The sequence below is a fragment of the Alosa sapidissima genome, chromosome 3 (genome assembly GCF_018492685.1).
Source record: "Alosa sapidissima isolate fAloSap1 chromosome 3, fAloSap1.pri, whole genome shotgun sequence".
Taxonomy (NCBI): Eukaryota; Metazoa; Chordata; class Actinopteri; order Clupeiformes; family Clupeidae; genus Alosa; species Alosa sapidissima.
Genome location: NC_055959.1, coordinates 24,705,472 through 24,727,259, shown reverse-complemented (window position 1 = coordinate 24,727,259; position 21,788 = coordinate 24,705,472). Strand labels below are relative to the sequence as shown.

The window sequence follows — 21,788 nt, the reverse complement described above, 5'->3', positions numbered from 1 at the left end:
CCAAAGAGATGTGCCCCAAGCAATCTCTGCTCTGATGATACAATACTGTTACATGTAATTAACCTTCATAAAGTTGTATCAAAGGCTTTGTTTCATATTTCTAGAGATACCATTCAAGACAAAACCACATAATCAAATCGGAGCATACACTTTCTGTCCAATAATCGAGCGCTGCCCTCTAGTGCCATTGGGGAGAATTACTCCCAAGGAAAACTCCTTTGAGAGATTGATATCCTATCTCATAAATATATATCCCTATTCCATGAAACCTGTTTGTCTGTTTGAACGTTGTAGATGTAATCAATAGTCATTTTTGGCGTTTCAATTTTCACGAACTGTCATTGAACACGGGATCCGTGGACTGAGAATCTAAAAGGCGCATTGCTCATCATTCACCATAGCCTACGAGGTTGTGTAAATTGATCTTCATCATAACCTTTAACTTAAAATAACATTTTGAATTCTGAAGTTTCCTTTCAATTAGTGAGAGGTCTGCAGATGTTAAATTTATGTAAATGTATGCTCTGACCAAAGACAATACACAAGTGATTCAGAGGCAATGCGTTTTTGCTGTCTGACACCTAGTCATCTTTACAGAACTGTTGAACAAATCGTTGCCCTGACAGACTAACATTAATTTCGCTAGTAATGTTAATAACAGTAGTGTGTAACCTTAGCAAGGCGCGATATGAAGGACTTTCCTCAAGCGCACCTTTTAAGCAAATTTATAAAGCTAAAAATAGCCCAGTCTGTCTACGGGACACATTTTAAGCAAGCCCCTCCATCTGGTGTCTATTACATTAAGCCTCATATTTCAGGTGAGTGATAGTATATAAGGGTTCGGTGCTAGCCTTAGTGGGGCACTGCAGTTGCTCGAGTCTTCTCATCCAACCTTACCACCAAAGAAAACTGAGGTGAGTGGACACTCCACAATTCTGAGACAGAAATGAGCGGGATTTGGGATAGACAGGGGTGCCAAGACCCTAAAGAACACAGAAAATATCAAACAAGAAACTCAAACCCACATTTTTGAGAACCCCACTCACCTTATACCTCTTCTGTTTCCTCGGACTATAAACCGTCAGAGGGATGTATTTTGTTATCATTTCATGGAGGCTGCACTGGGAACTACTTTTTTGGGGACCCTTAATGTCTATTAAAGGAATATCTGGATAGAATCTACACTACTGTGAATATATAATGGTGAAGATTTGGTCAAATATCCATAAACCTTTATAGCTCATCTACAATAGAGAGTGGCACATATTTAAACAATATAGCAGTCAGGGGGAAAATCAACTTGAAATGTGACCACAAAAAGCCTATACCGTCTACATGTTGTCAGTAACAAAGATGTTAGTTAGGTCACTGATGTCCCTGTTCTCACACAGCTAAAATGGCATTAGCCGGCATGGTCAAGGAAGCGGACGTCACTGCAGCCCTGAGCGCCTGCAAAGGTAACGTAACGTGCGTTACGCATGAATGTTTTACATATATACCTAAAAGTACCATGTAATTTAATGTGGAAAGAGCATTAACCGTTGAATGGTATCTTCCAGCTGCTGACTCATTCGACCACAAGACTTTCTTTGGCAAGGTTGGATTGAAAGCCAAATCTGCTGATGAGCTGAAGAAGGCCTTTGCCATCATTGATCAGGACAAGAGTGGTTTCATTGAGGAGGAGGAGTTGAAGTAAGGAAGATGTAGTAATAAAGAAATAATTTGCCATTTTTAATAAATATACAAAAGAGTATCGAAAGCCACAATATTGATACCTAACCTCTGTTACAGACTGTTCCTTCAAAACTTCTGCAAGGGTGCAAGGGCACTGACCGATGGCGAGACCAAAAAGTTTTTGAAAGCTGGCGACAGTGATGGCGATGGCAAGATCGGAATTGACGGTATGTTTTCGATTACTTAATCAACAACCACTGCAAGAATAACAATTCTTACAAATTAAAATAACGACAGTATTAGGCTACAGAAATTGTTATATGGTTTCTAGTATTAGAAAAAAGTCGACCTGTTTCACTAAGTATAAGTAGCCTATATATACTCTTTTGATTTGGTCAATTTGGTTCACTGGCGACGTCGGCAAGAGTTGAAGATGTGTGTCTGTTTAAGATAGATTACAATAGGCCTATCATTTGAATGTAAGTAACATTACAAAGTTATATGTTGTGTTTTGTTGCCTGTTTCCTGTTACAGAGTTCTCCGCTTTGGTTAAGGCCTAAACTGCAACTGACCAACAGATCTTGCCCTGAAGGAACAACATTGCCCAAGACCTCCCATTTTCAACTAATAAAACATGATTTTTGTATTTGCTTATGGAGAGATTCCTCCCATGCACCACATTGTCCAAAATGATGATTGCGAATGTAGTCGGTTGCGTCTCATGTCTTAAATATGAATTTTGCTAACTGTAAAATCTTCAATGCACTTTTCGAGAAAGAACGATAAGAAAAGAATAAATATTCTTTTGCAATAGCATGTCTTGGTTTGCTTTCATTAGCGGTTGTGTAGAGTAGCCTACTAGATAGGCCTATGCGTAAAATGGGAAACGCATTTTGGGTAGGTCAAGCATAGACATAATATACATAGACGCCGCATTGGCTGCTGGAAACAAGAAATGCGGCCGCCATCTTGGACCGGTCATACTCCTCATTGCGTTGCAGCAGAAAACACAAGATGACAGCACTGTGCAGCATGTTCCTGCTCAAATCGGCGGACCATACTCGGGGGATTTACTTTTCACAAGTAAGATTTAACATTACCGTACTATTGGTTGTATTTTGTATTTTCGAACAATGTGGCCTGTATCATAGCTACATGTATGACCTTTGCAGCAAAAAAAACCGCGTGAAAATCTGTTCGGTATTCAGTGAGATATGATTAATTAAGTGTGCTGACAGCTCATTGCACCAGCCAAACAGATTACACTGAGTGGAGTAGATGACCGGTCCAAGATGGCGGCTCCAAATCTCATCAGCGCTAGTAGGGAGCAGCGGTCGATGCGGCGTCTATGTATATTATGTCTATGAGGTCAAGTGCATGAAGTCCAAGACAACTGTATATGCATTGGTATTTTACGCCACTAGATGGCGTACAATCTGCACTTGAGTGTTAAGTCATTTAAGGCAATTGAGTATTCCATGCTGCCACGCACCGTCTTAAACAGATCCGTCAAGGTTTACATTTTGTTGCCAGTTAGGATACTTAAAATGGTAGTGTAGATTACTAGATTTGGTTATGCAAAAACATATACTACATAAATAATGAAACGAGGACCTATGGAAAACAGGTCTAATTGAGAAATTAAGATTCCGGGATAGATTCTGTATGCGCAGCTTACCATAAGGTTATTACATATATACTAATAGGCAGTGTTGGGCAAGCTACTTGTCCAGTGTAGTGAGCTAAGCTATCAGTTACTCAACAATAAATTAAGCTTCACTACACAAAAGCTACCACCTATAGAAATATAGCAAAGTTACACAAATGTGTTAAAAGTAGCTTAACTACATCAGAAGCTACTGTACTTAACGTAGTACCAACCTAATGTCAGATCAATTAAAAATGAGTCTGATACACTGGTTAAAACATTTATTAAAGATCAGCCAATGACCTAACACAGTGTAGACATTGCTTTATGAGCAGCATAATAAAATAAAAACTGAAGTAATTACTGCTAGAAATAAAACAAAAAGGTTATTGGCCTAGTACAGTACCCAGTACTCTATGAAACAATCTACTGTTATTAGTACCAAATTAAAGGTACTGTGTAGTGTTCTACACATCTAGACATGGCTATGGGTTTACATCCATTGGACATTTTTAGGGAAAACAAAACCCTATAAAAGGCATCTTATTTCTTCAGGGCCTCCCTTAGAGAAAACTTCTTCAGACCTCAATTAAACAAGTCGATTCAAGTACCAAATGAAACTGTTTACAAAAAAACATAATAACTAACGTTACATCTAACGCCATGATTAATAAGCATGGCTCAGAGAGTGATCACTGGGACAATAGTAGGGGAGACCGGGGACAGTTGCAACAGGGGAAGGTTGCAACATGTCAATTTTCTCCAATCAGAAACAAGGTAGAGTGATGACACTCACACTGCATATGCTCAGTTGGATGCCCCCCCCCCTAGCAGAGAAAAAGCAAGGAGATTCCTGAACTGCTCCAGGATTTATTGTAAAAAAAACTGTTTTTTAGGTATGAAAGTATTTATTTTCTTGAGCTTTGTTTCTGTTAAACTGCTGTCACTGTTTTTGTGATTCAGCTCAAACTTATATGATTTAAATGAGTGATATGTTAACTTTAAGCTACTATGGTTAGCATGTGCAAGGTCCCCTTGTTTAGCTAGCATGAGGTTTTATCATGGCTGACAGGAAAGGGTACAGGAAAGGGTCCCCGTACAGTCCCGTACAATGCATAAATACGATAATATAAAATATATATTTTTAAAAACATGTTTTACATGACAATAGTCTAAATAAAAGTGAATTGCCTCAAAAATTGTTCCATTCTTCCTATGTCACTAAAGTCCTACTGTATTTTATATCAATTTCAATATTTGACATCTGCACATAAGGCCTACTCATCTAGACAAATCTATAATTGTCATCTAATCAAAGCTGGTGAATAAAAAACACTGTAATATTATTATAACTTACATAACTTGTATTTACATACAAAAATTCATTTTGCTGCACTGACATATATTGTAATATATTGTATTTTTAACATGTTGCAACCATCCCCAAACAATGTTGCAACTGTCCCCAGGCCCGGGGTCAGTTGCAACATCTGACTCCTTACATTCAAATGCAAATTGTGAAAAATGTAGATTCTGTAATTATCTTTAAATGGTTTAGACTATTAACAGACATAAGTGTATTGTATAAAAAATTGGTTTGTCTAATCCAAACCGTCTCTGAGTAACAGAGCCAAATGCAAAAAGTGTTGCAACTGTCCTCAGTCTCCCCTAAATGAACCCACCACACACTGCTTGCTAGTTAGCTGGGTAGCTTTCGTTTTACTAATTTAGCCTACATACAACACTTGGCTAAAGTGCATTTGCATACTGCAGGAGGCAGGGGCGCAGCTACCCATTTTTTGAAGGGTATGCAACAACAAATTGGCGCCCCCCCCCCCAAAAAAAAAACAAAAAAAAAACAAGAACAACTAAAGTAAAACAAAAGGCCAATAATGTATTACATATTATTATTTTTTAAGAAATTCTGCCGATTTGAACTTGAAGTATTGTTAAATGTCGCAGTCACTTTAAGAGAGTCTAAACGGTTCTCATAACGTCCTTTTGCCAGCTGTTGCTCACAAAGGATAAGGCTGATTCAACTCTAGCCTTTGTTTGCGCCACATTGACAGCACAATATTAAGTTATTACTGTACAAGGAGTCTTCATTGTTAGGAAATGGAATCATGTAATGAGTTGTTGCTAGTGGGGCATTTCTGTTTGCAGTTTGCCATTAAAAGTGCAGTAGGCTATGAGCATGGTAGCCACACTCTTAAAAGTGCTGGGTTATTATTTTAACTAAAGCACTGGGTTAATGACATTTTTACTTTTTATTGGGTTATCATAACCCATGCTGGGTTACTGTTAAGACCCAGGTGCTGGGTTAGTGGCTGAGAGCGCAAAAAGTCATGTAATGCATCCAGTGCCTGGGTAATTTTAACCCAGTCATTGGTCATTATAATTTAGTCTACCAGTTGGATTGACAATAGCAAAGACATGAAGACAGTCTTGTACCCCTGCCATTGTGGAACAGTGTTCTAGAATCTTTGATTGCAACCGTTGGTCCTCCACGTCAAGCGACAAGCCGGCAGTGAAAGCGCGAAGGTATGTTGAACTTGTGTAAAATCCGTATGCCACAATTTATGTGATGATATATGATATGATATGATATTTGGTAGACTAATCCGGTGTAGGCTAACTTTTTGGAGATAGTAACGTTATATTAAGGTTAACATTAACGGTAACGTTAACGTTGCTACACAAGCTATTTTTCAAGCAATTTGGTTATGTTAGCTGCTAGCTGCTAACTTACATACTGTAGGCCTATATATAAATGGCTAACTTAGGATAACACATAAGTAAAGTCTTTGTATAAGTGTGCGCCGCATATAGCGCATGCCCACTTTCTGCGCCACTGGCAGGAGGGAAATTAGTGATTCACCTGAATGTGAGTTCTTAGGTTGGTGTTCGATGTCTTGGACGTCGACAACAGTTTGGTTTTCGGATTACAAAGCAGACATCTGAACACGTACTTTTTATCTGAGAATTCAACAAGTCTCAGGGAAAGTAATCTCATCGCCATCTAGTGGTTGCGTTCCTAGAGTTTAGCAGAGTGGATTGGATTTTTTTTAGAAAAAATATATCTCGGTGCACATTGGGATCTTAATTTAATGCCTTCCATATGTTAGGCACTGGGGTCACCTCTATTGCTTCAAGTGGTCATACCTTATTTTTAGGATTAGTTGAATTGTTTTGAGTTCTTGTCTTAACATGGTGATAATGGACTACAGTTGCATGTGACGTCACAGGTTTGGGCGCTTAATCTTTAAATAATAATAATAATAATAATACATTTTATTTAAAGAGCGCCTTTCAGGACACCCAAGGTCGCTTTACAGATAAAACAAATAGAAGAGAGAGAGAAAAAAAATAATATATATATATATATCAAAAAAGGAGAAAAATATATATATAGTCCATTTAGCCATATCACAGTCCATAGGCTAGTCTGAAGAGATACGTTTTCAGTTCCTTTTTAAACTGGGCAGTGGATTCACACTGCCTGATGTTGTTTGGAAGTGAGTTCCATAGCTTTGGGGCTGTGTGGGAGAACGCTCTCTCTCCCATGGTGCTGAGGTTCATCTTGGGCACCTTGAGCAGACCAGCTGATGAGGATCACAGTGAGCGGGAAGGGGTATAGCTCTCTAATAGGTCGGTTATATAATTGGGAGCAAGGTTATGCAGGGCCTTATATGTCAACAGTAAGATCTTAAACTGGACTCTCTGGGTAACTGGTAACCAGTGTAGCTGCAACAGTACAGGTGTTATGTGGCCTGTGGACTTTGTGCCTGTTACTATCCTGGCTGCAGAGTTCTGGATTATTTGTAGGTGGTGGAGTGATTTCTGTGGAATGCCAGAGAAGATGGAATTGCAGTAATCAATGCGGGATGTAACATAGGCGTTTACAAGTACTTCTGCACTCTGCTGACTGAGGGAGGGGCGCAGTCTTGCGATGTTGCGCAGATGGAAAAAGGCGCTGCGAGACACACTGTTAATATGGGCAGTGAATGAAAGTGTGCTGTCTAGTATAACGCCAAGACTCTTCACCTTGGTGGAGCAGGCAATGTTGGAGCCATCTATAGATAGGGAGAGTCTGTTTTCCATCTTTGCCAGCGTTGTTTTTGAGCCAACAACAAGTAATTCAGTCTTGTTACTGTTCAGTTTCAGGTAGTTGTTAGTCATCCACAGATTTATATCATGCAGACAGGCAGTCATCGCAGCAGGAGGAAGGGAGGCAGTCGGTTTGGTGGACATATAAAGCTGGGTGTCATCAGCATAGCAGTGAAACTGAACACCATGTTGCCTCAGGATATTTCCCAGTGGGAGGAGGTAGATGATGAAGAGCAGGGGCCCCAGAACAGACCCCTGTGGCACTCCCTTTGTGACAGCAGCACTCTCCGACTTGTGGTCCAAAATCTGGACAAGCTGTGTCCTGCCAGAGAGATAGGAGGTGAACCATTGATGAACACTGCCCTGCACTCCAATGCTGGTAAGACGCTCCAGAAGCAGCTGATGGGATATGGTGTCAAAAGCTGCACTCAGGTCAAGGAGGATTAGGATGGAAATGAGTCCAGCATCAGCTGTGCAGAGGAGGTCATTTGTTACCTTCACCAAGGCAGTCTCTGTGCTGTGCTTTGGTCGAAATCCAGACTGAAATGGCTCAAAAAGATCATTGTCCTTCAAATGATCCTGGAGTTGAGATGCCACCACCCTCTCCATAATTTTTGAAATGAATGGTAAATTGGAGATGGGTCGGTAGTTGTTGAGGTCATCATGGTTCAGCCCAGGTTTTTTCAGGGTTGGTTTGACAATAGCAGTCTTCAATGAAGGAGGGATTTGACCAGTGATGAGCGAGGTGTTAATTATTGATGTTATCATTGAGATGATGGATGGTAGGCACATCTTGACCAGGCTTGTCGGAACAGGGTCCAACTGACAGGTGGAGGAGTTGCACTTGGTGATGAGACCAGAGATGTAACTTTCAGCAGGGAGACTGAATTCACTGAGTGCATTTATAGTAGGTGAGCCCAACTCAATCAAGGAGCATGGTTGTTTCAGCTTAGTAATTGAACACTCCAATTGTTGATGGATTGCCTCAATTTTTGTGTGAAAAAAGTTCAAGAAGGCTGAGCAGCGTTCAACAGATGCATTCTGATAGATGGTACTATCAGGTGGCTTGAGGAGGCCATTCACAGTGGAAAAGAGAGCCCTGGTGTTTCCTTCTCCCTCATTGATGATCCTTGCATAGTATGCGCTCTTTGCAGCAGAGAGTGCTTTTTTGTACTGAAGAATGTGCTCCGAGTACATCCCTTGGTGGACAGCAAGACCAGTCTTTTTTGATAGTCGCTCTAGGCGCCGACCCATTGACTTCATTTGGCGTAGTTCAGGAGTGAACCAAGGTGCGGAGTGCACAAACGAAACGGTCCGTGTCTTTAAGGGGGCAAGACTGTTGAGTGCTGCAGACATGCAGTTGTTGTAATTGCCAACCAGATCCACTACTGAAGCATTAGGAGAAGGGCAAGGATAGGAGGTAACTAGTGAAGTAAGTTCCTCTGGCACTACCTTTTTTATGTTACGATATGACATGACACGCTGAACTTTGGATTTCCTGGACAGATAGGTGTCAAATAGCACAACTTTGTGGTCTGATATGGGTAATTCAGCAGTACTGAAATTGGTAGGTGTTATACCAGAACAACAGACCAGATCTAAAATATGGCCTTTGTTGTGAGTTGGAAAGTCAATGTATTGAGTGATGTCAAAGCAATCAAGCATGTCCATAAAGTATTTTGTGCATGTTTTAGTAGAATTATCCAGGTGTAAATTAAAATCACCCACCAAAATAATGTTAGGAGACATTGCATTAAGTTCAGTGAGGGCAGTTGAAAGTTCAGAAAAAAACACACTTGATGGTTTAGGAGGTCTGTACAATACCGCAACAATGGTAGGTGTAGATCCTTGGAGTTTGACAGCGCAAACTGCAAACAGCGTTTAACTGATCAATACGGCAATTTGCTTAACTGGCTTAACATATTTTTGTAATAACGGAACGTGATGTAAACCGCGTGGTGATAACCTTTATGTCTGGATAACTGGTGTTGTGCTTCTACTCACATGAAGAGCTGACAGTAAATGTTAAGTGTCAATGCTAACCAGGCTAATAAACAAACCATGCTACCGTGAGTAACGTCGAAGGGTAAAGTCACGTGACTTCTTTTGTAGTTCGTTTATGAAACAAAAGAAGCAATTTCGATTTTTTTTAAATAAGGCAAAATAGTGTCTGACATTTTCACAGTTAGAAGATTATTACTGTATAGACACTGAAAAATATTTTTGGTGGATAACATCGCTGATTTGGCTTCACAATATTTAAAAAAAAAAATAGGTCTATGGGACTTAACATTGGAGTTGCTCTTCGATAGGAACACAACCACTTGGGGCGCTGGTTTTCACTTCCCCTCCCTATTAACGTTTTTCATGTGACGTATTCTAGGTTCTATAGCTTTGTTTACATCCAGCTGGTAGGCAAGGGACAAGTTGAACCCATTGAACATCGTTGTCTGCAGCTGCCTCTCAGTAGGCTACATCTCTGTATTTCAGCAATGTCAACATTTCAGGCATCAATAAAGGTGATGATGAAACGTTATCCCATTGTTCAATATTTGATAGCCTGTCACAGGAACGTTGTTTCGCTAAAATCGCCCTGATTTGGTGCATTGATCTGTATCGGAGAACCTGCATGTAGCCTAATGGTAGCCTAACTTTTTTTCTCTGTTCAAAACTCGGTTTACACGAAGACGATAGCCTTTCTTAGAAGCTGTGAAATTTGACCAGAAAGGAACATGTCTTCCTTCTGAAAGCTGACACAAAATCAAACAATATTTGATCATTTAACTTCAACTGAACAGCGACAGGTTTTGGTAGGCAGTAGACTCAGCAGACTTTAAAACGGTAGCCTAGAAGCTACTGTTATAGCCAGCGTCAGTCAGCATCATAACATTAATGGCGTTAGTCATGAATCCTGTAACATATTATATCATATAACAGCGATGGCTTATTCCAAGACGATCTGCATGGATATATAACCACCCAGAAAAACTCAGAATGTGAGTGATAAAGTTCATTAATTGTGTGAAACTTTTTATTAGTTATCCATTGCAGCATCGCCTATATTAGGCTGTTATGCTAGCTCAGCCTTTAAATATGTTGTTATTTTGGTCATGTGGACTTGATTAAACGGGTAAAGATAATTCATAAACTGCTTATTTCTTACATGACTGAAGCAGTAGCCTAGGTTCAACAGTGGTGTTTGAGGTTGCTGTGTTAAGTTGTTGTGTGTGATCGCTAAACTATTAGGATCAAATCAGTTTATTTTGACATACGGGAGTTAGCCTGTGACCTGTAACGTTAGCCTATAGCACAAAAGCCTATTCTGTTTTCATGTATTAGCATTTGTTGTGATTATATAATCAAATGACACACATGATAACTTGAATTAGAAGGACAGAAGATAGGTGATTGATGTCCACAAGCACGAATTTCACGAGACAAATTAGAACAAACTGTTCCGGTAAAAATAATCTTGCCATGTTTAAAATGCTGCACTTTTTCCCTTCATAGCCTGTCTCTGGCAATTCATTTTTGGATGACTGTAGATAGTTGTATTTTAGCCTACGTCTTCGTAGACAGTAGGCTACACCATTAGGCTATCTTGAGAATAAAAGACTTCACAGCTGCTAACGATCATCCTCCACAACCAGAGGATAGGTAGGCTAAACGGTCGTTAGTCGCCTTTTTGCTTCTTATTGTAAAACCAACTGTTAGGGCCTACACAAGTGGTCGGCATCCCGGTCAATATTTGATATTAAAATTTAAATTTTGAAGCTATTTGTAACTATGTGTAGCCTATGCAACCCGACTGTTGTAGGCTTGCCTACCACTCTCTGCAGTGCCTTGCCTACCATTCTTGCCTACCACTCTAGTTGTAAACAAACGGTCACATGACATTATGACGTAGGTGCAAAACCTTAATATCTCTGAAGATAAGGCCACGGTGTGGTAGAGTCAGTTGGCTGATCTTCTCGCTCTCCTCCTGTCTTCTCCATCCTTCCTGTGTATGTGTGTCTGTGTGTGTCATTCTGCGAGTTGCACTGCCGTACGCATGCGCATGTTTCGATAGATACATACAGGAGAGGCAGAGTAGAAGCTCTAGTGATGGGGACGAGACTGCCTATGCCGAGTCCGAGTCAAGACCGAGTCTTTGAAGGGTCGAGACCGAGTCTGTTGGTTTTCAAATACAGTCGAGTCCGAGTCAAGACCGAATCTTTGAGGAAGCAAGTCCGAGTCGAGACCGAGTCCTTTAGGAGTCGAGACCGAGTCGAGACCAAGACCATAAAAAAATGTCAGTTTTAATATTCATAATTTAATATCACCCCAGTTAATAATCAACAGTTAGGCCTACAGACTAAGCTAGATTGGGAATTGTTTAGAGGAGCAGTCTTAACGTCTTAATATGGACTATGCTGACCTACAGACACTCACCGGCAGCAGAGCCATAGAGATAAATAAACGGCTCTGACGGCAGTATCTTTGCATTGCACCATGGGATGTCATTTTCAAAAAATGCAATCAATATTGCATTTTATTATTATTGTTGTTATGTGTTGTCTGTTTTTTTATATGAACATAAAAAATGCGTTGGTCTCGAGGACTCGGTCTGAAATTACGAGTCCTTCTCCTCCCACTGTGGTCCGAGACCGAGTCAAGACCGAGTCTTTGAAGGAACGAGTCCGAGACGAGACCGAGAAAGCAGAAATTGGTCCGAGACCGGACTCGAGTACTACATCACTAAGAAGCTCGCGCATGAACATGTCCAACCAACAACTCTGATTGATTGTTCACTCTGATTGTTGTTTAAAAATAGCAAACCTGATTTTATTTCTTAGTTATGTCCTGGATTTTGTAGCGTTTGTGGACGCTACGTCGCTACTTGATCAACAAAAATAACGTCACTACAGGAAAGTTACTTAATTCATAAAGCAGCGGCGCTACTGCCCATCACTGCTAATAGGCTGTTTACAATGTAATCAAAAACAGTTGCCCTCGGCTATCGCAGACGTCTTATGCAAAAAAATATACTGTAGGCTACCTCAGATCTGGATATAGCATAGCCTATTTGAGAGTTTATGTTGCAAATGTATATTAAAGCAACACCAAAGAACTTTTCCTTTGTCGCACGCCCGCTATTTGTTTATCTAGCTCCGGCTTTGCAAATAACGATGTCCACAGACAAGGTAGAATATGTTGCATGATTTTATGAAAGTATGATTTATTGCGACATCATGCAAGTAAATTTGTAGTTTCTTATGTCTCATTCCATCGAACTACAGATCCGCCGTTCACCCTGTTACGAGTTGATGAACCACTGAAACGATTTTGGAAGCATTATTTTAAGGTTTAAAAAGTTGTTGCTTTAAGTTTATGGTGCAAATTAACATGAACAAAGAAATCCTCAGTAAGCCCATAGGACCCCGGCCTATCACAGTAGCCCATGACATCACCAATAATGGTAAATGCACCTGTGGATCTGATGTCAGCTCACGTCCTGTTCTCACCTCTAAGGTTTCCCAGTGATAATTCCGAGTATTCTGCAACATCAGTGTATGACTGATTTAGCAGGGGGTCGAGCAGGTTTGCAAGGCACTGTGCATATAATTGCAGCTTGTCCAAATGGGTAGATGGGCCAGTGCCCCACCAAAAGATGTATCCACTTGTAATAATAGACCCTTCAATTAGCTTTTGTAGGTAGGCCTGTTCAGAATCAGAACAGGCCTTGCGTCTCATGTCTTAAATATGAATTTTGCTAACTGTAAAATCTTCAATGCACTTTTCGAGAAAGAACGATAAGAAAAGAATAAATATTCTTTTGCAATAGCATGTCTTGGTTTGCTTTCATTAACGGTTGTGTAGACTAGCCTACTAGATAGGCCTATGCGTAAAATGGGAAACGCATTTTGGGTAGGTCAAGTGCATGAAGTCCACAACTGTATATGCATTGGTATTTTACGCCACTAGATGGCGTAGAATCTGCACTTGAGTGTTAAGTCATTTAAGGCAATTGACTATTCCATGCTGCCACGCACCGTCTTAAATAGATCCGTCAAGGTTTACATTTTGTTGCCAGTTAGGATACTTAAAATGGTAGTATAGGTTACTAGATTTGCTTATGCAAAAACATATACTACATAAATAATGAAACGAGGACCTATGGAAAACAGGTCTAGTTGAGAAATTAAGATTCCGGGATAGATTCTGTATGCGCAGCTTACCATAGGTTATTACATACTAATAGGCTGTTTACAATGTAATCAAAAACAGTTGCCCTCGGCTATCGCAAACGTCTTATGCATAAAAATATACTGTAGGCTACCTCAGATCTGGATATAGCATACTATTTGAGAGTTTATGTTGCAAATGTATATTAAAGCAACACCAAAGAACTTTTCCTTTGTCGCACGCACGCTATTTGTTTATCCAGCTCCGGCTTTGCCAATAACGATGTCCACAGACAAGGTAGAATATGTTGCATGATTTTATGAACGTATGATGTATTGCGACATCATGCAAGTCAAATTTGTAGTTTCTTATGTCTCATTCCATCGAACTACAGATCCGCTACCCGATCTGGCAAACTTACATAGTGCGGTTATAGCCGATAGAGGGCCGCAAAGCGAATGCAGAAGTGCCGTTCACCCTGTTACGAGTTGATGCACCACTGAAACGATTTTGGAAGCATTATTTTAAGGTTTAAAAAGGTGTTGCTTTAAGTTTATGGTGCAAATTAACATGAACAAAGAAATCCTCAGTAAGCCCTTAGGACCCCGGCCTATCACAGTAGCCCATGACATCACCAATAATGGTAAGATGCACCTGTGGATCTGATGTCAGCTCACGTCCTGTTCTCACCTCTAAGGTTTCCCAGTGATAATTCCGAGTATTCTGCCACATCAGTGTAATGACTGATTTAGCAGGGGGTGGAGCAGGTTTGCAAGGCACTGTGCATATAATTGCAGCTTGTCCAAATGGGTAGATGGGCCAGTGCCCCACCAAAAGATTTATCCACTTGTAATAATAGACCCTTCAATTAGCTTTTGTAGGTAGGCCTGTTCAGAATCAGAACAGGCCTTGCGTCTCATGTCTTAAATATGAATTTTGCTAACTGTAAAATCTTCAATGCACTTTTCGAGAAAGAACGATAAGAAAAGAATAAATATTCTTTTGCAATAGCATGTCTTGGTTTGCTTTCATTAGCGGTTGTGTAGACTAGCCTACTAGATAGGCCTATGCGTAAAATGGGAAACGCATTTTGGGTAGGTCAAGTGCATGAAGTCCACAACTGTATATGCATTGGTATTTTACGCCACTAGATGGCGTAGAATCTGCACTTGAGTGTTAAGTCATTTAAGGCAATTGACTATTCCATGCTGCCACGCACCGTCTTAAACAGATCCGTCAAGGTTTACATTTTGTTGCCAGTTAGGATACTTAAAATGGTAGTATAGGTTACTAGATTTGCTTATGCAAAAACATATACTACATAAATAATGAAACGAGGACCTATGGAAAACAGGTCTAGTTGAGAAATTAAGATTCCGGGATAGATTCTGTATGCGCAGCTTACCATAGGTTATTACATACTAATAGGCTGTTTACAATGTAATCAAAAACAGTTGCCCTCGGCTATCGCAAACGTCTTATGCATAAAAATATACTGTAGGCTACCTCAGATCTGGATATAGCATACTATTTGAGAGTTTATGTTGCAAATGTATATTAAAGCAACACCAAAGAACTTTTCCTTTGTCGCACGCACGCTATTTGTTTATCCAGCTCCGGCTTTGCAAATAACGATGTCCACAGACAAGGTAGAATATGTTGCATGATTTTATGAACGTATGATGTATTGCGACATCATGTAAGTCAAATTTGTAGTTTCTTATGTCTCATTCCATCGAACTACAGATCCGCTACCCGATCTGGCAAACTTACATAGTGCGGTTATAGCCGATAGAGGGCCGCAAAGCGAATGCAGAAGTGCCGTTCACCCTGTTACGAGTTGATGCACCACTGAAACGATTTTGGAAGCATTATTTTAAGGTTTAAAAAGGTGTTGCTTTAAGTTTATGGTGCAAATTAACATGAACAAAGAAATCCTCAGTAAGCCCTTAGGACCCCGGCCTATCACAGTAGCCCATGACATCACCAATAATGGTAAGATGCACCTGTGGATCTGATGTCAGCTCACGTCCTGTTCTCACCTCTAAGGTTTCCCAGTGATAATTCCGAGTATTCTGCCACATCAGTGTAATGACTGATTTAGCAGGGTGTGGAGCAGGTTTGCAAGGCACTGTGCATATAATTGCAGCTTGTCCAAATGGGTAGATGGGCCAGTGCCCCAACAAAAGATTTATCCACTTGTAATAATAGACCCTTCAATTAGCTTTTGTTTGTTAATGTAGGTAGGCCTGTTCTGAAATATCTTTAAATCTTGACTACTTAGACAGCCGCTGTCAGTCGTTACTGAACGCCCCTAAGCATCTCTCTCTCTCTCTCTCTCTCTCTCTATATATATATATATATATATATATATATATATAGGCCTATACATCACGTATGTATGTAGGCCTGCTATGTATGCATGTATGTATGTATGTATGTATGTATGTATGTATGTATGTAATAGGCTTATGTTTTTACTAATAAGCATACAATTACGTCATCCAAAAGGCAAAAGGTCCCCAATTTCAAAGCCGCCTTACGTTGTTGTATTTTAGAGCTTGGGGAATAGAGATGTCAAAATGTTTATCAGAGTTTATTTCATTTATTTCATAACATTATGAGGGCGAAAGCCAGCTGTCACATTGGACCAATCTCCCAGCTGCTGTGCAACGAGTTCTGCCGGAATGCTACCGGAAACCAAGCTGCGGACTTATTTCCCGCGTGCGTTCGTTTTACTAAATCGCATGCTGGCTTTACAAAGTTGTTCACTCGTTTAAAAAAATAAATAAATTGTGCACTCATACTGCACGCCACTAAGGCAAACCTTTGGCCCTCCACAACCACCTAAACACTACATCTTCCAGAACCATGCTGCTAGAATCATATGCCCTCTCTATGGGTACTTGTCAGTCAATGTACAATGAACTAAAAAGAATAATAATAATAATTGAAATGTTGCAATATGAAAAAAAATGCGATATGTATGCATATACATTAGGTCATGGCTTTTATTTATTTAGGGTTGCATTGCAAAAGAAAAGTCCATCATGTAAAAGTACTTACATTTAAATTTTTCAAAACCAAACAGTTATGTTAGATTCATGTTGCTTTACGTTGCTGTAAATGCTGTAAATGTATATGGTAGCTTACAACAAAAGGTGTAAAGACTTGTTTTTAATTCAAATGAGACAACAACACATGGCTATTACTAGGATACTATAGCTCTAATACTGATCCACAGGTGTCCAATTTGACCTATTTTAAGGTCACATTTGCAGAACCACAACATTTGCCTTGAATCTTTAGTAAGACATATGTAGCATATCTTATCCACCCTACAATGTACATTACACCACACATACTTTGAGGCATGCAGCCTGTCTTAACACCAGGAAAAGATTTTTTTACAGTGTCTGTTTGCCTGTCCCTAATTAATTATTGCTGTCATTGTGTGCATTGTGCGTATTTGTGTTACAGTGGTTAGCTCTGCGTTTTTGCAAGCAGATTCCTGGCCAATGCCATTACTGTAAAAGTCACTTTGGATAAAATTATATTAAATACTTGGCCTTTTGTATTACTTTTAATTGCATTATTGGGTGAGTTTCTTACACTGAGAGCCCACTTACTAGTAATAGTGAAAAAATAAAACAGCAAAAAATAAGATACAAATATTTTGCCTGATATGCACACTTCAATATGACCAGTTGTATGGATATGCTTCCTTGAAGTCAACATAATCTTTCTCATTGGCATTGAGTAGAATCATTTGTGTGTCCAAATGCCAAATGCCAAATGTCCAAATTGAATGAAAGCAATTAAAATGTGTGCATACACTGTATAGTGTGTTTACAGTGTCTACTGAAGTGAATATGATACACATGAACACTGATTTTATGGTGTATATATGCCTACACATAATATAAGTGTGTGTGTGTGTGTGTGTGTGTGTGTGTGTGAAAATATCTCAAAACATTCCCTGCATTAGCCATGTGTATATTGCTATATATATACTGTAAATCAAATGTACAGTATAATATAATGTGATATCACTTTATCCGTCAGGTAAGGACATAAATTAAATCTTGCAAGAAAGAGGCTCTGCTGAGGAACCTTAGAGACGGCTCACTTTTATTTTTCTACACATCTTTCCTGCATCCTGCATTGTTCCTCAATAGATTCTTCTTTAAAAATATATGTAATGCAACTAACTAACGAATACAATGCTTTCACAATTTATAAGCCTAGACATTATAATTTAAAATAAAAGGAGATAGCTGAGAGATAGTTGAGAGAAGGGAGTTCCACAGTAAGATACAGCTCATGTCAGGAGCTAGACTTTAATTCTCATGTAAGGAAATAGCATGGTGGTACTAAAGGGAGGGGTTGATTGGGAGAGCTCTAATGACTGTTTAGAAGAGTTTGATGAATGAGCACTTGAGATGTCTGGCGTTGGGTGGCAGGTGTCCCTGTGCTGTATCACCTAACAGTGGGGGCAGCTACAAGGGCATTTCTATAAGCCCTCCAGAAGTGCTGTGCATGCATGACTGTATTCACCATCTCTGAGGAATGTCACCATGTTGTCAACACTATCCTACTGCAATGCATACAGCACAATGCTAAAAGAGATACAACAAGCATTCATTCTAATCTGCTGCATTAGCGCCCACTCTCAGATGATATCATTGTCTCACACAGAAATGTAGTCAGTTAACATGGAATTAACTCCTGAATCGAGTGGGTTTGCTAAAGACCATTCGGAACTGCCACTATACTGTTGCAAGTGCTCTACTCCACTCTATACTGTCAGTGGGAGTTTGCCGCGCAGATTACATCAGGCAGCACTTGACGAAAGAAGGTGACCTGGCATCCCTGAATCAGCAGCATCCTGTAGAAATGATAGCCTACTGTTTGCAGTGCACTCCCATTTAGGACCAGATGAGAAGGTTGAACTGCCATGACATTCTGTGATCAACATACAGTATACACGTATGTGGCCATCGACAAAGTATATTGGACTTGCATAAGATCAGGAGATAAATTGACTCCATCTGACTAAACTGGGTGCAGTGAAATACTGAGAATGATAATATGGGATTGTAGCCTGTTTTGTATACTTTTTAAGTTTGCAGGAGACTTGTGAATATATGGCATCTGACTTAGTGCTGAACTTATAGAAATAAGTAATCGACCACAGGTCTGTCACCAACCAACTCTGTAATATGAATTAATATCAAAGAAAAATGGTCAGAAGCCAAGTAAAGAGGAATATCTGTGTTAGAGCACCCTGGATTATATTGATTTATAAAGGGTATTTTACTTGCTGACACACACACACACACACACACACACACAGAAAGAGAGAGAGAGAGAGAGAAAGAGAGAATCCCAAACAGCCTTTTGGGATTGGACAGGGAGCATTGCTGAGACAGAGCATATTGGTTAATTTGCCATTTGTGCATTACAGATGTCTGAGGGCTTGCCCATCCATACTCAGCTCAGGCGGTTATAAATAGTAAAGGTTAATTAGTTAGGTAAGAAATTTGAGCTGAGCCTTTTGAATTTGATACGCAGACAGGTAACCTAAGAATTGCCTATTGTCACTACAATCAGACCTATATAAATCCTTCTTGGCAGACAGTCACCACATAGCCTTACTTCTCTGTTCGATCACCTACGGCGAAAACTTCAAAGGGGGTAAGTGGGCTTGTGTGTAGGATCCACACTTGTCGTTTGACTGTCCGCAGGTCTAGTTGGCTGCCCCTAGGATGCGTTTCTGCCATCGGTTTCCAGAATGAGCTTGCGAGGGACAAGAGTTTTTGCATTTTTGTAATTCTACTGTTCTGATCCGCCTGACGTTCTGTATAGCGCAACTTTTCAGATTTGCTTGTTTTGAGACAATTTGTGTAAGCTGCATCGGACAACTCTGGGTGAATACTCTCATTTAAGAAGCTTGACGCGTTAAACAAAATCTGTAGGCTACAAAAACGATGCTTCTGTGTTAACGTTTCTGAATTCACACAGCCTATTTATTACTTAAGTCAGATTATTCTGCAGTCAAGATGTCGTTTTGATGGTTGCAAGACGTCCATCTCCAATCGTTTTTCTAGATAAGTTGATTTAATGTTCGGTTATGGTTACTGCTAGGCATGAAAAAAAGCCTGAATTATTTACACTGGTTGTTTCTCTAACAGGACAATGTCTATCTCATCTATCCTCTCCGCTGATGCTATCGACAGTGCCATCAAGGACTGCCAAGGTATCGTCTTCCACTTACATCGTTATTGTTCCCTTAACTAGATTTTAGAATTTAATTGGTGCATCTTTCACCAAAAGAAAGAGTAGACAATGACACACCAAACCTTAAAGTGTTTATGAATGGAAATGTCGCAGGAACAGAAATACAACAACTTCGAACACAATCGGGGAATGGACGTTTGGAGATTAACGTGTTGTACAAAAAGTATTTTGGATGTCTGTGTTTTCCCGACAAGGCTATATGGACTAGCTTATTCTGTATTTTCTCCATCGCAGCCCCAGATTCTTTCAACTGCAAGAAGTTTTTCCAGCTATGTGGTCTGACCAAGAAGAGTGCCCAGGAGGTGAAGAACGTCTTCGGCATCATTGACAATGATGGAGACGGCTTCATTGAGGAGAGAGAGCTGAAGTAAGTTTTATCTTCCCCAGTATCTCAATGTGTTAAGCCATTGGATCTGTTTTGAACTGCCACTGTGAACTCATTTTCATATTTCAGGGTGCAGTGTACCCAAACAGTGCCGATAAACACAGCTGTTTGGGGTCATATTGCTCTGCTTTTGCATTAGCAAAACACTATTTTTGTTTTAGATAGAGATCCTTCAAAATATAATTTCCTATAGTAATTCAAATAATATAGGAGAGAAGGAAACATGCCAAAGTAATATTTCACTAGGATACTTACAATTCTATAGTCTTTAAACTGTTTAATGCTTTTAAAGTAAACCAATATTAAAACTACCATTTGTCTAAACTATTGCATACCTCCCAAAAGCCACTTCAGTTGAAGGTCTCCATACTCATTTATTTAGAGGTTAGGGGCATTATGGCATAAAAGCAGTAGCTAATTGCATGTTTCTGGCAGGTGTTTCCTGCAGAAGTTCTCACCTGGAGCACGAGCACTAACTGAGAAGGAGACCAAGGCCTTCCTCAGTGTTGCCGATGGAGACGGTGATGGCAAGATCGGAGCAGACGGTGAGTGTGTCTTTTGGACAATGTGTTATGTCTGTGTCCAAAATGAATGGACGGTCCTGTTTTGGGGGATTTTTATGGCTTGGAAGATGAAACTGAGACATCACCCCAGAACACAGTTGTTGCCACAAACTAAAGCAGCAAACTGCACATTAGTAACTGTGCATTGCGAGATAAGATGTATGGGGTGTTCAAGGATACAAGGACTGGACCAGCTTACAGCCCTATCACATCAGGCAATTCCATGTCCTTTTTCCCCCATAAAGATTTAATTGCAATTTTCAGGAATTAGTTCTGCTAAAAAGAAAGTTTATCAAATCATATCAATGTCTGTTTTTTCAGTCTTGAGAACTAATAACTCATTCCAAGTTTTCATTTTCTCTACAGAATTCCAGGCCATGGTTATGTCTTAAACAACTGAACCAAACAGGTTTTCTTCCTCCTCATCCCCCATGAATGCCCTTCTACATTTCATCTTACTTGAATTCTCTTCTGAAGCATCAGGACAACACTTCTTGGGAGGCTGCTAGTCGAGAGAATCCACATACACACCGTTTTTTTGTAATACATTTTAGACGGGGTGCTACAGCATTATCTCCATGTAAACCACCAGTAAATACATTGATGGAATGCACAAATAAATTCATTAAAAATAAAAAACCCAACTGTGTATATATCATATTTCTTGTACGAGGTGTACTTTTAAAACTACTTAAAATAATCCTACTCATGTCAGGGTAATTCTTAATTCTCTCTGAGCACTGATCTGAGTTTTTGTGAATACACATTCACACTTTGACGATTCTGGGCCTGGGTATGGCCAGTTAGAAGACTTCAAACTGTAACAAAACTTAACACAGTTAACTAGATGTAGTTGGAGAACATAGGACTGGTAAAGATGCCGACAGACACTGGGTAATGCGGTGACATATGTCGTGTTTGCAGAGGACAGGTGTACTGTGCTGTA

The 21,788-nt window shown here is 39.9% G+C and overlaps 2 protein-coding genes across 3 annotated transcripts; both read left to right on the top strand.

The window, feature by feature from the left end:
- Positions 1-844: 844 nt before the first annotated feature.
- LOC121705096 (parvalbumin beta-like) lies at positions 845-2,487 on the top strand. The gene is made up of 5 exons (XM_042085858.1): positions 845-914; positions 1,392-1,457; positions 1,560-1,692; positions 1,792-1,901; positions 2,209-2,487. Exons 2-5 carry the CDS (start codon positions 1,397-1,399, stop codon positions 2,232-2,234), a joined length of 330 nt encoding a protein of 109 aa, XP_041941792.1. The 5' UTR covers positions 845-914; positions 1,392-1,396; the 3' UTR covers positions 2,235-2,487.
- Positions 2,488-5,795: 3,308 nt separating this feature from the next.
- Positions 5,796-21,481, top strand: pvalb8 (parvalbumin 8). Of its 2 annotated transcripts, none has more exons than XM_042085861.1 (5): positions 5,796-5,863; positions 19,789-19,853; positions 20,129-20,261; positions 20,715-20,824; positions 21,209-21,481. In XM_042085861.1, exons 2-5 carry the CDS (start codon positions 19,793-19,795, stop codon positions 21,232-21,234), a joined length of 330 nt encoding a protein of 109 aa, XP_041941795.1. In that variant the 5' UTR covers positions 5,796-5,863; positions 19,789-19,792; the 3' UTR covers positions 21,235-21,481. The 2 variants fall into 2 exon arrangements, with proteins under 2 accessions (XP_041941795.1, XP_041941796.1); XM_042085862.1 differs by lacking the exon at positions 5,796-5,863 and adding an exon at positions 19,222-19,291.
- Positions 21,482-21,788: the final 307 nt, after the last annotated feature.

Coding starts and splice junctions, on each gene's coding strand:
- pvalb8 (XM_042085861.1), top strand. CDS start 19,793: ATGTCTATCTCATCTATCCTCTCCGCTGATGCTATCGACAGTGCCATC. Junction 19,854..20,128: donor TGCCATCAAGGACTGCCAAG/GTATCGTCTTCC, acceptor TCTCCATCGCAG/CCCCAGATTCTTTCAACTGC. Junction 20,825..21,208: donor TGGCAAGATCGGAGCAGACG/GTGAGTGTGTCT, acceptor TTTTCTCTACAG/AATTCCAGGCCATGGTTATG.
- LOC121705096 (XM_042085858.1), top strand. CDS start 1,397: ATGGCATTAGCCGGCATGGTCAAGGAAGCGGACGTCACTGCAGCCCTG. Junction 1,693..1,791: donor ATTGAGGAGGAGGAGTTGAA/GTAAGGAAGATG, acceptor CCTCTGTTACAG/ACTGTTCCTTCAAAACTTCT. Junction 1,902..2,208: donor TGGCAAGATCGGAATTGACG/GTATGTTTTCGA, acceptor TTCCTGTTACAG/AGTTCTCCGCTTTGGTTAAG.